The 15,939-nt window shown below is 46.2% G+C and overlaps 1 protein-coding gene across 2 annotated transcripts in view; it reads left to right on the top strand.

Moving 5' to 3' along the window:
- EPB41L5 (erythrocyte membrane protein band 4.1 like 5) overlaps positions 1–15,939 on the top strand; it is a 1,262,314-nt gene that overhangs the window by 1,218,241 nt on the left and 28,134 nt on the right. For both annotated transcript variants that reach the window (XM_078682077.1, XM_078682078.1), the window contains exon 25: positions 5,539–5,666. In XM_078682077.1, coding sequence (XP_078538203.1) covers positions 5,539–5,666 — 128 coding nt within the window. The remainder of the gene's footprint in view (positions 1–5,538; positions 5,667–15,939) is intronic.

Genomic DNA, 15,939 nt, shown 5'->3' with positions numbered 1-15,939 from the left:
CGGGCCCAAGTCATATTGATCGCCCCGGATTGGCCAAGAAGGGTGTGGTACACAGACCTTCTCCACCTCTCCTCTCACCCGCCGCTCCGTCTCCCTCACAGGGCAGACCTCCTCTCTCAGATGGAGGGGCAGGTTCTACACCCCCACCTCCAGACATTACACCTTCATGCCTGGAGATTGAACGGGGCAACTTGAGTTCTTTTTCTCTCCCTCACGATGTGGTGGATGTCATTTTTTCTGCCAGGCGTGACACCACTAAGTCCATTTATTCCTATAGGTGGTCTAAATTTGTTTCTTGGTGCAGGGAGAAGGATGTTGACCCTTTGAAAGCTCATTTATCTGACATTTTACAATTTGCTCTTTCTCTGGCGCAGCAAGGTTTTGCTGTGGCCACGGGAAAGGGGTATCTTTCGGCCTTATCGGCATTTCTCTGTTTGCCGGATCAGCCCTCTCTTTTTAAATCTCCGGTGGTTTTAAGGTTCTTGAGGGGTCTAACAAATATGTTCCCTCCTACTCCTTTTGTTGTTCCTCATTGGGATTTGAATCTTGTGCTGACCTTCTTAATGGGTTCTCCCTTCGAACCCTTGCACAAGTGTCCATTGAGGCTTCTTTCTTTTAAAACGATCTTCCTCGTTGCAATCACCTCGGCAAGGAGGGTAAGTGAGCTTCAGGCTCTTAGTTCCAAGCCCCCATTCCTGACCATTCATGCTGAAAGGATCAGGACCAGGGCTGCTTTTCTGCCTAAGGTGGTGACTCCCTTCCATCTTGGACAGTCCATTACCCTTCCTACCTTCTATCCTCCCCCTCACCCTTCTAAGGAGGAAGAGAGACTGCACCGTCTGGACCCTAAGAGGGCGGTGTCTTTCTATCTGGACAGGGCTAAAGACTTCCGGGTAGACTACCAGCTGTTTGTTGGTTTTGCTGGCTGTCGGAAGGGCAGAGCAGTGCACAAGCGCACACTTTCCAGGTGGATAATCCTGTGCATCAAGATCTGCTACTCCCTTGCGGGTAAGGACCCTCCTGAGGGTATTAGAGCACATTCAACTAGAGCAAAGTCTGCAACATCTGCTTTGTCTAGAGGTGTACCTGTTGAGGACATTTGCAGAGCCGCGACTTGGGCCTCCCTCCACACTTTCGCGAAGCACTACTGCTTGGATACCGAGGTGAGGAGGGACGGCCACTTCGCGCGCTCTGTTCTCCAAGATTTCCTGGTGTAGCGGAGTGGACACCCTCCTCCGGGAGTGGGGACTGCTGTGGGACTCTATTCACAAGGTGAGGAATCCACACGGCAGATGTATCTATCAGAAGAACAAGTTACTTACCTTCGGTAACGCTTTTTCTGGTAGATACAATATCTGCCTGTGGATTCCTCACATGCCCACCCGCCTCCCCGTTGTCCACTCTGCTATACCTGGTTTTATTGTTTGTATATATTTTGGGTTTTGATACCTTTGCTATGCACTGTGTGCTATTATGGTTTGTATGTACTGTGTACATTGTATATATGCATATTTGCTGTCGTTGGTCCGTCCGTGTGCCTCGAACGCACGGAAAAAAGGGCGGAACTGACGTCATCACGCCGACGTGGGCCTAATAAGGAGTCGGTGACGTCAGACGGAGTCGCGCGCGATGCCGTGCTCCTGTGACGTCGTCCACGCCGGCGTGCTACGAAGAAAAAATTCCGAACGTTGCTGACGCAAGGGGGATATTCACAAGGTGAGGAATCCACAGGCAGATATTGTATCTACCAGAAAAAGCGTTACCGAAGGTAAGTAACTTGTTAATCAGGTCTCCTACCCAACCGGTATAGCAGTGTGGCATCAAAATATACCCGGTGGAGAATTTTAAGTTGTACCAGGCGAAGTCGCATCGGGATGGCTACTTCTCAGGGTGTGGAGAAGGCCTCCATCCAGTCCTCATCGGCAAGTCCTCTCAGCTCGCCCCCAGTTTCAACATTGGATCGTCCCGATTATTGATCAACTTCTGATATGTGAGAGAGTTGGCCTTGCGATTCATAGGTTCCAGAAAGAGCCTGTCCTCCAGGGGAGAGGAGTCTGGATGGGGTTATCTTTAGGGGGGGCGGAGTCAATGGCATGACTGATCTGGAGATACCGGAAACCTTCAGACGATGCTAGTTGATATTTGTTAATGTTAATGAAACGTATTAAGCGCGCGTATATCCTGAGGTGTCTTGGCGCTGGACCAGAGTAGAACCTGCTGACGACGAAAGAAACAATGCGACTAGTTTGAGAATAGCCAAGTTCTTAATTGTTTTCTAAAGGAGGAGATGGAGTTCAGCCCTCTCAAAGATACAGGGAAGAGCATTCCATAGTTTTGCTACACAATAGGCCGTGCTCCTATCTCCCCAGCTAGCAGTTTGGATCTTAGGAACTAGCATTAATCTGGCGTTTGTTGATCTTAACTGCCTGCCTGGGTGGTACCATGAAAAGAGATGTTTCAGAGGTACCTGTCCTGCCCCATTCAATGATTTATGGGCAAGGCAGAGTGCTTTAAACTTAGAACGTTGCACCACAGGCAACCAGTAGAGATTCCGTATCTCTTCTTTAATCGATTGGTACTTGGGGATTTTCAGTAGAAGCCTGGCTGCACCATCTGGAGCTTCTTTAGATGTTGTTTCTGTAACTCAAGATATAAGCTGTTACAGTAGTCCAACTTAGGCAGCACCAAGGTGGTCACCATTGTTTTTATAAGATTCTGAGGAATAAATGGTAAGACCTTTTTGAGTTTTTTCAGCAGATAGGAGGCTGAAACTATAGCATTAATTTGATGCGCATAAGTGAGACCGTTATCTATCAGAACTCCGAGGTTTTTTGCCTTTTTTACTGGTTCAGGAGTCTGTCCCAGTTCAGCCGGCCACCATAGCCCATCCCATTTAGGCTGTAGATTGCCGAAGGTAACCACTTCGGTTTTATCCGAATTGAGTTTTAAACAGTGTCTTCCCATCCAGAGGCTGATTTCCCTCATGCAGCATTGAAATGAAATGAAATGAAAGTGGGTTTTATAAAGCGCAATACTACCCGAAGGCCTCGTAGCGCTAAAAGCATTGAAACTGTACTGCCGGGGATAAAGTGTTTTTATAAGCTGCAACGACAATCTGTGTATTTTGGCATAAGATGTCAATTTGGAGCCAAACTGCTGTATTAAAGATGCAAGCTTGGACACATAAACATTGAACAATGTGGGGCTTAACGACGAGCCCTGAGGGACCCCGCATGGTTTGGAGTTCCATAAACGCTGCCTTCTTGCCCTTAATCACATATCTCCCACCGTGGAGATCCCCATCATATCAAACTTATCAAACCCTGCATAGGCACTAAGCCGTCTCAGAATGTCTGGTTCCCATAGAGGGGGTAGCCTTTGTTAGTTACCCCTGCCAACCCATCCGCTGCTGCACTCCATGTCACACCTCCACCGTACGCGCTGTAGGACCGGTCAGGCGCAATTTCCTGTGGTTTATATATATCGCTCTATTGTAGCCCCCCTTTCCCATCAACCAATGATCGGTGCAAAAGCTAGGATCATCATGTTGCCCAAACACCCATTGGTTGATGGCCATAAGCTGTGAAGCCTGATAGTAGGGGCGCATATCCAGTAGTCCAATGCCCCCATTATACCATCCCATAGTAAGCTTGGCCATGGCTATTCGAGGCGGTCTACTGTCCCACAATAAATCTCTCACTACTGCTTCGATCTGCAAAAAAATTAGTGTTAGGAACCGGAATGGTAGTGTTTTGTAGGGCGTAAAGAAAGCATGGCAGAGCGAGCACTTTGAATAAAGACGCACGTCCTAACAGAGTAATGGGGAGTGTCTTCCAATGCGTGACATCCGAGCGAAACCTCTTACGGCTCCAACAGATTCTGTTAAAAAAAATAGTGTGGCATTGGTGGTTATAAAAATCCCTAATTAACTAATGCCCTGGGCTTCCACCGGAATATCATATCCTCGAGGATTCTGCGGTGGATCTCCCCAAATGGAGTACTTCTGGGATTTAGACCAGTTTATCTGGTACCAAGATTGTGCCCCAAAAATATGAATTACATGGCAGAGTGAGCGCACCGGTGAGGCAAGATAAAGCAGAATATCTGCATACAGTGATATGCAGTCTTCGTGATCATTCATCCATCTAATGCCCCTAATACCTGGGTCTCCCCTTATCCAAACCGCCAGAGGCTCAAGAACCATGGCAAAAAGGAGCGGCGACAGCGGGCATCCTTGTCTTGTGCCACGACATAGGGGGAAAGGAGCGGAGCGATGGTTTACTGAAACGTAAGCCATGGGTTGGGTGTATAACAGTTTGACCCAACCAATGAATTTGGGTCTGAACCCGATGCGGGCAAGAACTGCAAAGAAATACTCCCATGCAAGGGTGTCAAATGCCATTTTAGCATCCAGCGCTAGCAATATCGCTTCTTCCTCCAGCGTGTCCACACGGCCCAGTACACCATGCACTCGACGCAGATTGCGCGCTGTGTTCCGTCCCGCCATTAATCCCGACTGATCTGGGTGAATCAGGTCCGTGAGATAGGGGAGCAGACGAGTCGCCAACAGTTTGGCTAGAATTTTAGCCTCCGCCGTAATCGGAGAAATACTATACGAGGAGATTTGTTCCATCTTGATGTAGTTCTGTCACTTTGGCTGTTTGCTCTTAAACCCTGTGTGAGAGCTTGCATTCAGAGGCTGCTGTTTCATTCTGGAATATGTATGAGAGACATGGAAGGTGTTGATACGAGCTATGATCTGAAATTGACTGTTATTTTTTTAAATGTGAATTTTTTCAGCCCAACGTCTGATTTTCTAATTAATTCGCAGGCATTAGCTTATCAGATCAAGGCACACTGTGAGATTTGGATGACATTAAATGGTTTTAGTTGTACCTTTTCAAAATATATATGTAGCTGTTAGAACCAATCATTAGATGGCAGGTTTCTGATATTTTAACATTAAGTGAATAAGAAATAAAACAAATATGCTACCCTTTGGATAGTGAGATTTGACACAGTATCTAAGAGATGCTGGAATAGGCTTTCACGAACATATTGTATAGTACTATCATTTCATTTTTATAGTGTTTAATGCCCCCTGACAGAAATGTAAGCACTTTGTGGCGAGTCTCGCACTACTCTGGGATGTATTGCCTGTGGTTATTCCAATGATGATTGGTTATTGTGTTTAGTCTAGCGCTGTCAAACATTCCGCTCCAGTTTTATGTAGTAGATTAAATTAGTATGAGTTAGGTGTGATCATTAGTGGAGGATATGCGAGTTGTTCTGTGGCATCTACTTTGTAATATCTGTTTCTGGCCTCTGAAGGCTTGTGTTGCCAATCTCCTAACTAACAATGCTGAAACCTAACCAAGTATCTATGTATCTTCATCTTCCAGATATGTGAAGAAATGTAAGTTTGTAAAATGTGTGGCTGGCCTGAAAAGGGTAGATTTGAGGTCATTGGTGGGTTACGGTATCCTCTGTTATCGGACAATGCACCTGTCAACCAGTGATATTTTTATTCTTTTTAAGAGTGAAACAGTAACAAATGGAATTTTGGCAAGCAGCACATTACCTGCTAAAATACCAAACAGCACTGAGACATTCACACCAGTAATAACATCTCCACCAGCACAACCACACATGGAAAGTTTTATAAGGTAAGAAAACACATTTTGTCCCTAAACATGTAAATTGTTCTTGATTACACTAGCAAGGAATTTAGTAAACTGCAAAAATGTCATAACATGTGTCCGTTTCAAAGCTGTAACATAAAAAATGACTGTAATGCCTTTTGACACTGAGGTTCTTCCTCATATGATGTTTGCAGTGACTGCTGAAATGTGAGTGTTACTTAAGTGTGCAGCCAATCAACCATTAAATGGAACAGGTCTGAGTGCCTGGGTGGCTTGCCATGCGTCATATAATGTATACTGATTACTGAGGCAAATTTTCAATGGACCACTCTTTCTTCCAGTTACCCTCATATTTCGGTGCAACAAATGGCAACCATATCTATTTTTTATCTGGGATCTTCCTTTTCAGGTTGCTATGGCATATTAAGTGTGCTAAACCAAAAAAAGCTAATGCAAAGCTGAACAAACCTTCAGTATGGTCATCTTAACTATTAGCACTCATCTTTTGTCTGCTATCACCACTGCATGTACCCACATTCTCTGGACTATCATTGACTCCGTTGCAGATTGTAGCCTTCACAAAGACCTTGTTGGAAGTCTTGTAAACAGTAATGGCCTTGACTGGTGCAAATGCATTAGGATGTCCAGATAGTCTTCTTCCAGTGAGTCAGTACCTGGTGCGACTAACCTGTTACACCCCAGCCTGCAGCATCAGACCACACACCAGTGCCTTTGCAGCAGACTCTGCTAGTTGAATTTGGGCTTATGGACTCTCACTAGAAGTCCTTCCTTTGCAGAGGTTGTCCGTACAGCTGGTGATATGTTGTACTTGAAAGTCTCTACGCTCACTTTCAGCAACATGGCCAGTGATTTCTTTCTTCACGATCGGAGGAGTTTTGCAATTCCATTGCACATACAGCATACGATGGTCTGGATGAGGTCAAATCTAATGAGATATTGCCCGACACTACCAATCATGTGGCCCAGGCTATGAGTACTAGTGTGGTCATCCATTGGCATGCCTTGATGCGTGCCGTTGGGTTTTCATGTGACGTCTAGGTTTTGCTTGTGGACAGAATGAGGTTACGTGGGTGAGAAGATAGATTCGGCACTAGTTTCAACAGCAGCAGCGCTAAGACTTATTGGGGCTGCTTTTTTATGCTTGCCAGTTTCACCAGCAATATTGAAAATATTGCAGTTTTTTAAGGAATCTTCATTGGAGGAAGACCTCAAACCCTGTGCAGCAGCCCTTTCACCGTTTTCTTGTTAGCAAGAGAAGGAATGGAATTAGGGGCCATAGCAATCCGCATATGCAGCATGCTCTTCTAGTTCCTTGCCAGGTGCTGCAACATCCAGACCTCATTAGATTCCCCTCCAATGAACCCTTGAGCAAGAAAAGGGGTGGGTCAGGATTGCCAGCTAGTATTTCAATACTTAAGAACAGTGGGCTCTACACATTGTTCAGTTTGGTTACGTCCTTCCCTTTTTTGGACCAGCCTCCACATATTCTGGCAGTTTTTGCCCAGCGTTTGACAAAAGATTATGAATTCCTCTCTAGAGAGGAGCTGATGTTGCTAACCAATCATGTCACATAGTTTGCAGCTGAAGAGATCCGCAGGGCTGTGGATGAGGGGGGAAGGGCGGTCCTCGTACTCCTTGACCTATCAGCCGCTTTTGACACCGTAAATCACACTGTTCTGGTACAGCGGCTGAAGGATAGAGGGGTCGGAGGGACCGCCCTGTCCCTACTGTCCTCCTTTTTGGAGGCAAGGGAGCAGAAGTTGTTTTGGGATGGCATGCAGTCAGAGAGTTTTCACCTCCACTGTGGAGTGCCACAAGGTTCTGCGTTATCGCCAATCCTGTTTAATCTGTATGTCACGCCTTTGGCCAACTTAGTTAGGAGACACAGCTTCGGGCTGGTCTCTTATGCCGGTGACTCTCAGCTCATTATTTCCATCACTAACCAGCCAGAGACCACAGCAGCCAGGTTTCCCGCCTGCCTTATTGATATGACCTGGATGGGCCATAATTATCTGAAAATCAATACAGAGAAGACAGAGGTGATGGAGTTTGGGCCAGGCCAACCCCTTTAGAATCAGGCCTAATGGCAGTCAGAGGCCGGAGAGTGCCCTCATCCAGTCGAAAAGGTCAGAGATTTGGGGATTATTTTTGACAACATACTGAACTTTGGTGCGCATGTGAATAGTCTCATCTCCTCAGGTTTTTTCCTTTTAAAAACTCCTCTGAGAAAAAAAGTTTTCTTTCACACCTCAAAAGCTCCAAAAATAGTTTTGTTCTGAAAAAAAAAAAAGCTCCAAAAATAGTGATGGTAGCTCTTTTTCTGTCAAAGCTGGATTACTCCAATGCACTGTTTCTGGGAATTGATGAATTTCAACTGCAAAAACTGCAGTCTTTACAAAATGCGGCAGCTAGACTTCTCCTAGGGTTGCACAGAGGACAGCCACATCAGCTGGAATTAGATCACTTCACTGGCTGCCCATTAAACAGCGCATTGAATGTAAATCCTTATCTTTGGTATACAAAGCAATAAATGGTGGGAGTGCAGCTGATCTTTAAAAACTTTTTATACCATATGTTCCCTCATGTGCTCTTAGATCGGCCAATCAAGGTCTCATAGAAACCGTGAAGTTTAAACGAGCTAGATGGGGGGGGGCGAGCCATAACATACTGTGCGGCTAAGCTTTGGAACAAACTGCCTCTGTCCCTGAGACGCCAGCCAAACCTTCCGCTTTTCAAAAAGAATCTGAAAACCTGGCTTTTTACAGCCACATAGGCTTTTGTCCCCACTTCACTTTTTACCCTCACACCTCAGCGCCAAGACGCTTCAGCATTCGAGCGCTTTACAAGCAAATAAACATAAACCTAAACATTTATTATGCCCTAGAAGGACAGGGATGGAGGTTGATTTTAGACCGCAGTCTCTTGAACTCATTCATGAAGGAAACATTTAGGATGATGCGTGCACAGGTCCCGCTGACCTTGGACCCAGAGAGCTGCCTGGTGGGCAGGTCACCTACTTCCACAAGTCGGTCCTGCAGTTCCAAAAGAAGGAATTCTTTTTTGTAGTGGGTTGGGACCGGTATCAGTTCACTGCTATGCCTTCTGTCCCTTGGGCGTTCACTGACGTCCGTGTGTGTGGCCTCTCTTTACAGGTTAGGGATACATGTATTCCTGTACCTCGACAACCAGCTGCTTAAGGTGGGCTCACCTCAGTTAGTCTCAGACCACCTTCAGATACAATAACAAGAATCCTCCATAGGGCTCGCCAGTAAAGAGCCAAACTCCTATATTAAGACTGAACACAGAATTCCCATTATAGGGATAGGTCTGAAAATTTCCTGTAACAGCAACTGTTTAGTTTTCAGTTGTTCTGAGACTTTGAGCTTCTGTCTTTGTGCATCCTGATGGTGCTGCTCCAATCCTATTGGCATTTGCGGGCCCTCAAATGGAATCTTCAGCACCAGAGGGTCCAGAGCTAGGTATGTATTTAGGACAACCTACTATCCTGACTTGTGGTAGGCTGCACTCCTTACCACTTTTGGAGCTTAAAGTGGTGACTGAAGTCATCCCTAGGCCGGGAAGGACACTTGTACAATGTATAGATTAGAGGTCTCTGGTTCCAGATGGAGCCACTACATGTTATCAGTCTGTTGGATCTGCGGGTGATGTATTTGCCCCTGAAGAATTTATTGCCGTTCATCAGAGGCAAGGTGGTCCAATTTCTTACACACTGTGTGGTGGTGCAATTAACAGGTGGTGGAGGATCTCATGTTTTTGGCTGGCGACTTTGACGATGGCTTCCCCTTCTCGGGATTTCCTTGACTTTCAATCACCTGGCATATCCCTCTTCATCAAGGTGGGCAAGCTTAGCAGGCATCATCTTAGTGAACATAAAATACATGTGTACTCTGAGGTGGTTCGGGCTACCTTTGCTCAGTGGGTCATCCCCTCAGTAGATTTGTTCACTGCCTCTGAAAATGGTCACTACCCAGCTGTTGGTGGCCTGGAGTTTTCCCACTTGAGATTCCCCGGGAGGCATGTTTCACCTTCGGGAGACTACTACCTACGCTGCATTTTCCTGCCCCGCCACTGATCCCAAGTGTCCTGAAGAGGAGTCCAGAGAGCCTGAGCAAAGCTCATTCTGACTGGACCTGGAGAGTGTAATACTCCTGAACATCAGTATTTGCCCTCCCTTTCAATTTGCCTCGTCAGGTGAATCAGTGTTTCACTTGTACCGTGACAATCTACATCACAATGCCTGGAAATTGAGAAAATCTAATTGAAAGGCTTTGATCTAATACTGGAGGAGATGGATTTCCTTCTAGCTGATGGGCATCGTTCCATTGAAGACTGTGTATTCTGTTTTGTTGGATAAACTTTGTTAGCCTGGTGTGAGGAGATGCAAGGTGACCCTCTAAATGCAAAATTGTCTGGTGTTTTATTGTATGTTTTATCTCTGTCCCAGGAATGCTTTGCTATGAGCGTAACTAAAGATTTATTTGCTGGCCCTTTCAACCTTCTTACATTTACCGGCTCCACCCTCTTTATTTTAGTCACCACTTGTGATACATTTCTTGAAGGGGCTTGTGCATGTGTTTCTTCCTGCTCCCTTTATTATGTCACATTAGAAAGTTAACTTTGCTTGGACCGTCTTGATGTGTGTCTCCTATGTGTGTCCGGGCTTTCTTTTACAACAGTTTTGTCTGCCATTGTTGGTATGCACTTCTGGAAAACCTCATGTTCTGGAGAGGAAATTGGCTAGTCCTCTGGACATATTGACAATGATGTAGGAACTCATTAAACTATGAAAGATAAAATCATTGTGGAACACTGCTCACTGCATGGCACTATAAAGATGACTCTTAAAATCAGCGCGCCACCTCACAGATTCAGGTGGGTTACAAATGATAACAAATGTACTAAACTCTTACATGTATTCGTTTTAAAGAGGTTTGGGGATAAATGTTTTGAACAATGACAGTATAACCAAGGGGGGTTTAGAAGTCCCAAATTTAGGAAATTATTGTCTGACCTCTCAACTGCAGTAGGAAGTCAGGTGGTTATCAGGTCGCTAGCTGGAGGACACTGGCACTACCTCCCCCTCATGGGAGTTGAAAAGAATAGTGCATCTTTTAAATCCCTTTTCCAAAACAGTTTTGCCCCGCTCTTATCTTATGCTGTTTGCCTGTCACTGCTTCCGGGGATGCCTTTTCTTCACTAACTTAGTGACACAATAGCCTCTGGCGCTTCCACTGCTTGGTACACCTAGAGGGGGATCACTCACTTTCCTGGCAGAGGTGAACCCTTGGCATGAAGGTGGGCTTCATAGTCTTGGAGATCTTTATCATGATGGTGCTCTCCTCCCTCTGGAGGAACTCATGGCAAATGCGGGGCGTCACCCAGGTCACTCTCTGCAATACAACTCACTTACCCGGGCTTAAAGGGTGCATTGTGGTGCATTTCAATATTTGCATGCCTTGAGGTTGGGCTACCACTTAATAGCATGGTTTGCTGACTCTTTACATATACACGCTGCAGCACTTCTAACATCATTATGAGCACACTGGGACTGTGAGCTAGGTCGCTCCTACTCGTAAAAAGAATGGCGGAATATCCTAGTTTACTCAGCCTTTGTGTCTCGCAATGCAAATTTAAATGAATTTGATGCTACATATTACACAAGGCCTACCTCACCCCAGACAAAATCAATCACTACTTTCACTGCACAGATGCCGATTGTCCCTGCTGCCTTTTGTCAGACGCAGACTTATTGCATATGTTATGGGCGGGCCCCATGCTCCCACTACAGGCTGGATGTCACAACACTCTCAGCCTGCTGTTCGTAGAACCCCTCGATACACACAATGGAGAAATGACTGTTGGCCATTTTCAGATGCACCCAAAAGAACCTAGTAACTGTGCAGTTCTTGGATCTGGCTCTTTTGCTAGCTAAGCATCTAATTGCTCGCAAATGAAGTCACCCAGATCTCTTCAACTCCCTGCCTGGGTCCACTCCATAGATAACTGGGCTAAGGCTAAGAGTACTACCTTGCAAAGTGAAGATATTAGGGGCGTGCGTAAATACCCGATTACTGCCGGTTGGGACACACTGCTGTCTGAGCTACAGTCTTTCGTGAGAGATCCTTTCCGGACTACACCGCGTCTCATGCCCAACCACGGTTTCTGAATTCCCCGAATGGTTCATTCGTCTTTTGCGAAACATAACTTGTCCTTCCATTTCAAGTGACAGATATTTCCATGCTCTAATATTGTACCAGTTGTCCTTGATTCCGGTGTGGGTGTGGGCTACTTCTTTTCATTTGAGGTTGAGAAGTGTTTTATATTTTTATTACTCTGGCAATACTAGACTCTCTTTAATCAGACGTTGTAGTTAATACACTTCTGTCAGTTAAGGCTACACACCATTGTCTTAACTGGTATGTCCTTAATGGCAATGTATTGTATAATGGTGTTGTCCACTGCGCGCCTTGCGTGCAGATTACCTGATATGCTGTAATATAAATCTATAAACTGCCTAATGAAAAGATTTAAAAAACAAACAAAAAAGACAACCGTATAACCAGGGAGAATTTAAATGACTGGTTAGTATCTTGCTGTTAGAATTTTTCTTCAACTTTGGGAGAAATTCAGTATGTTTCTCTTGTTCATCAGCAGTGGCTGAAATGTATTTGTGCAATCCTAGAAACAAGCAAATTGTAAGCAGATTCTTTGTTCAACTGAAAGGTGAAAATGTACTCCAATCATTGCAACTATTTTGACTTTGAACTTAAATCGAGATTTTTCTTGTGACTTTTTGGTCCTTCAGGTGAGGCTCATTCAATGGTGTCTCCTCGAACCTTGGAGGATTTCACAAAAATAATTAATACTCCCAGAGTTTATGCGCAAACCTTTTGTGGTTGAGATATGTGGAAAATTCCCTTTTGGGAGAGCCGTTCTGTTAACTTTTTCACAAGCGACGGTCCTGACCAATGCTTCCCTTATGGCTTGGATTATACATTAAAGATTCCTAGCAGTGACTGCTCCTGAATTTCAAAGTGTTATGGAGGGTCAATTCCAATTCATCTTGCTGTGGACTAGTTGCCTGGTCTAATACCTTCCAACACAAAATGCAGATCACTACAGTTCAGATCTTGGCAAACAGTACCACATCAGGTGAGGCTCATTCATTGGTGTTTCCTCGAAGCTTGAAGGATTCCACCAGGGTGACAGCAGTCACTACGGCCTTGGAAGGGGAGTTCCTCTACGTGACGTGTCAGGCAGCTATGTGGGCATCACTGCACACGTTTACGAAGCATTACTGTCTGGATACCCAAGTCCGGAGAGACTGCTTCTTAGGCTGTTCTGTTCTCCAGTACTTTCTGGTGTGATCTTGGTTTGCAGACCCACCACCGGGGTTGGTATTCCTGGGGTATCTATTCTAAGGTAAGGAATCTAAAACTAATGTGTTTCTTTCAGAAGAACAAGTTGCTTACCTTGGTAACGATATAGCTGTAAGAAACAGTTAGTTATAGATTCCTTGCCGCCCCACCCATCCTCCCCGTTCTGCGAACGGATTTCTAGTGTTATCCTTTCGGGGCCCTAGTTTTGTGCACCAGTGGTCAGTGTCTTGCATGGCTCTGCTTTTCTGGCGCGGAAAGCTGTGTACAGAACTGACGTTGGAGCGCGAGGGCGGCATGTATGGAGCTACCACGATGTCATTCCGGCGACCACAACGCCAACGACGGGCGCAGAGCCGACCGACGCCACCTTCCGACGCGCACAGGTACTGCTGACTAAAAAACTTTCCGGATCCAGTCTGACGCCTGGGATAATTCTAAGTTAAGTAATCCATAACTAACTAATGTTTCTTACAGATATATTGTTACCGAAGGTTAAGTATCTTGTTCAATGGGACTGCCTCTGACTGCTATGCTCTGTTTAGAGGCCCAGGCACCCGGAGGCAGCGCACTCTTCTGGATGGAGTTGTTGGCTGCCTCCACTTCTCACCAACTTTGAGCACGTAGTGTAAAGGGCACAAGCGTCCCATGTAAAGCCTATATGTTTTTTTCTGCGTCGTCTGTGTGGTATTGGAAGCAGCCAATAGGGGGCTTTCTACTCCTTAGGCTTTTCCCCAGGCAAGGGCCCTGCCTGCATGCTCTGTCCATGCAGCGCACGTTTCCAAAGGTTCCCGGCTATTACTACGGTCCCACTACGGTTGTGCCATCTAGCCTCTTAGCGTTGCAGGGTCTCTGGCCCAAGGCAGTGTGTGTGGGTATGCCCACTGTTTTCCGTTGCTTGCAATGTTTCCCCTTGCAGGCCTCGATGTAGTTGTCTCTGAACTACACTACCAGGAACACTCCGCTGCTGCTTCCAGCCTCTTGCTTTCCCATACACATAGTTGCGTGCTCTGCGCCGCAGAGGGCTCAAAGCCCAGGTTCCAGATAGTTTCCGCTGGTAACTTTGCTGTGTAGTAGGGTTAGATTTTCGCACCTCTGGCATTAGCTAGTGATCACTGACTCCCAATCCACAGTCTATATCTGCCCAACCGCAGCTCTGCTCTTGCCAGTGTATGTGTGCGCGCGTCTGGTCCCTCTCTAGGGGGCGGCGAGGTGGGCCCAGCTCCTGCAGCCTCGATGGGCCCACCCACTGTGAGAGCAAGCCAGGTTGAGGAATCCATGCAGTCATGCGCTGCCTGGAGTCTCCGCGGAGCCAGCAAGGGCAGGACAAAGCCACCATTTCACCGGGTAGGCCCCTGGTCTGGCAGTCTTCACCACAGGAGCGGTGCTGCACGTACCTTGAAGAGGCAGTCAACCTCCCCTCGCCTCCAGCAAGCCCCAAAAAAACCTTAGAGGTCGCCGGCAACCATCAGTGTAGATGGGTAGCGCTCAAGCAGGAAGGGAATTTATTTCAAGCTGCATAGTGGCACGATGGTCCCGGCGGTCCTGCCATTGATGTGGAGACCACAATGCCAGCTGTGGCTGCTCCCACCCTCGCTTCTCAGGGGACTGCGCTCTTCACTGGACTCAATGCGTGCTCTCTTGAGTAGTATGTAGTGGCAGTGGTACAGTGGCTTCCAAGGTCAAGATAGCGCCCGCCTCTAGTCGCCTCCTCCCTCAAGACTTTCACCACTCCGGGCACCACCTCTCACGCAACCTTCGGTCGGTTCCACAAAGTGTAGGGTGTCACTGAATGCCCCTTGAACCAAGGCTGAGCGCCTCTCAGCAGTAAGCAGTCGCATGATGGGCCCCGAGAGGACGGAGAAAAGCACGTCTCACTCCATTGCCTCCCCTGCCACGCCCAAAGTGTGGATTTTGACCCAAATATAGATGGCCCTATTACTGTTTGTTTCTATAGATACGTTTTGTTATATTTGAGCCACACCTTGTGCTATTTTCATATAGTGACTGCTGTGAACATTGTATAATGTAAAGTGGGTAACATGAAAATTAATAAGAATAGCTATACATGGATGCTTTATTCATGGAAATGTTTAAAATACTTTAATAAAAAAGTGTGGGGGGGGGGCGGGGCTGATGTATGTTCTATGGAGGAAAATTACATTGTATTAGCCTGAACCGGGCATTAGGGGATATCTTTTTATCTTGTTCATATGCTTGCCTCCACTGTGGGATTGCCAGTTCATCCGCACAATCCACCGCCCATATACCTTGGGCTCTAACTCTGTCTTCCCCCCTGTCCTGCATTAAGGCAGCATAGAGTAATATGATCAGTTTCCTGCAACCGCTAAGTCCAGTAATCTTTTCATAACTGTGTGTTCCACTGGGCACGTACCATATCTAATTGCGTTGCATGTGTGCATGGTAGGTGATTTCATGAGAATGTCATATGTGCTGCCTAAGAACAGTGGAAAAATGAAAATGAGGAGTTCTGAGACACCTCACCAGACACACTATATTCCACTGCCCAGCTTTGGACATCTTTCATTTTCGAAGACCTCCAAAAATAAATCCAGTTAGCAAGTAAACAATGTCCCCTTCTAAAACAAGAGGTTTCAAACTATGCAGTGACTGTGAACACAGATGTTGGTCATAGACCTGCATGAGATGTCTTTGGTGTGTTTTGGAGCATGACTCAGTCATGTGATAAAAAAATAAGTCCTCTTGCACTCTAAGGCAATCCGGGACCATAAAGGGGAGACGTACATCGCTGAACAAAGAAGGAAGTCCCGGACCTCATCTCAGTACCTCTCAAAATAGAGGGCACAGAACTGCTCCTCAAGCTGATCCTGCAAGAAGTCTTTGGCTTACCTGAAAGG

Source organism: Lissotriton helveticus, chromosome 3_1 (assembly GCF_964261635.1).
Source record: "Lissotriton helveticus chromosome 3_1, aLisHel1.1, whole genome shotgun sequence".
NCBI lineage: Eukaryota > Metazoa > Chordata > Amphibia > Caudata > Salamandridae > Lissotriton > Lissotriton helveticus.
This window is presented reverse-complemented; position numbering and strand designations above follow the sequence as displayed.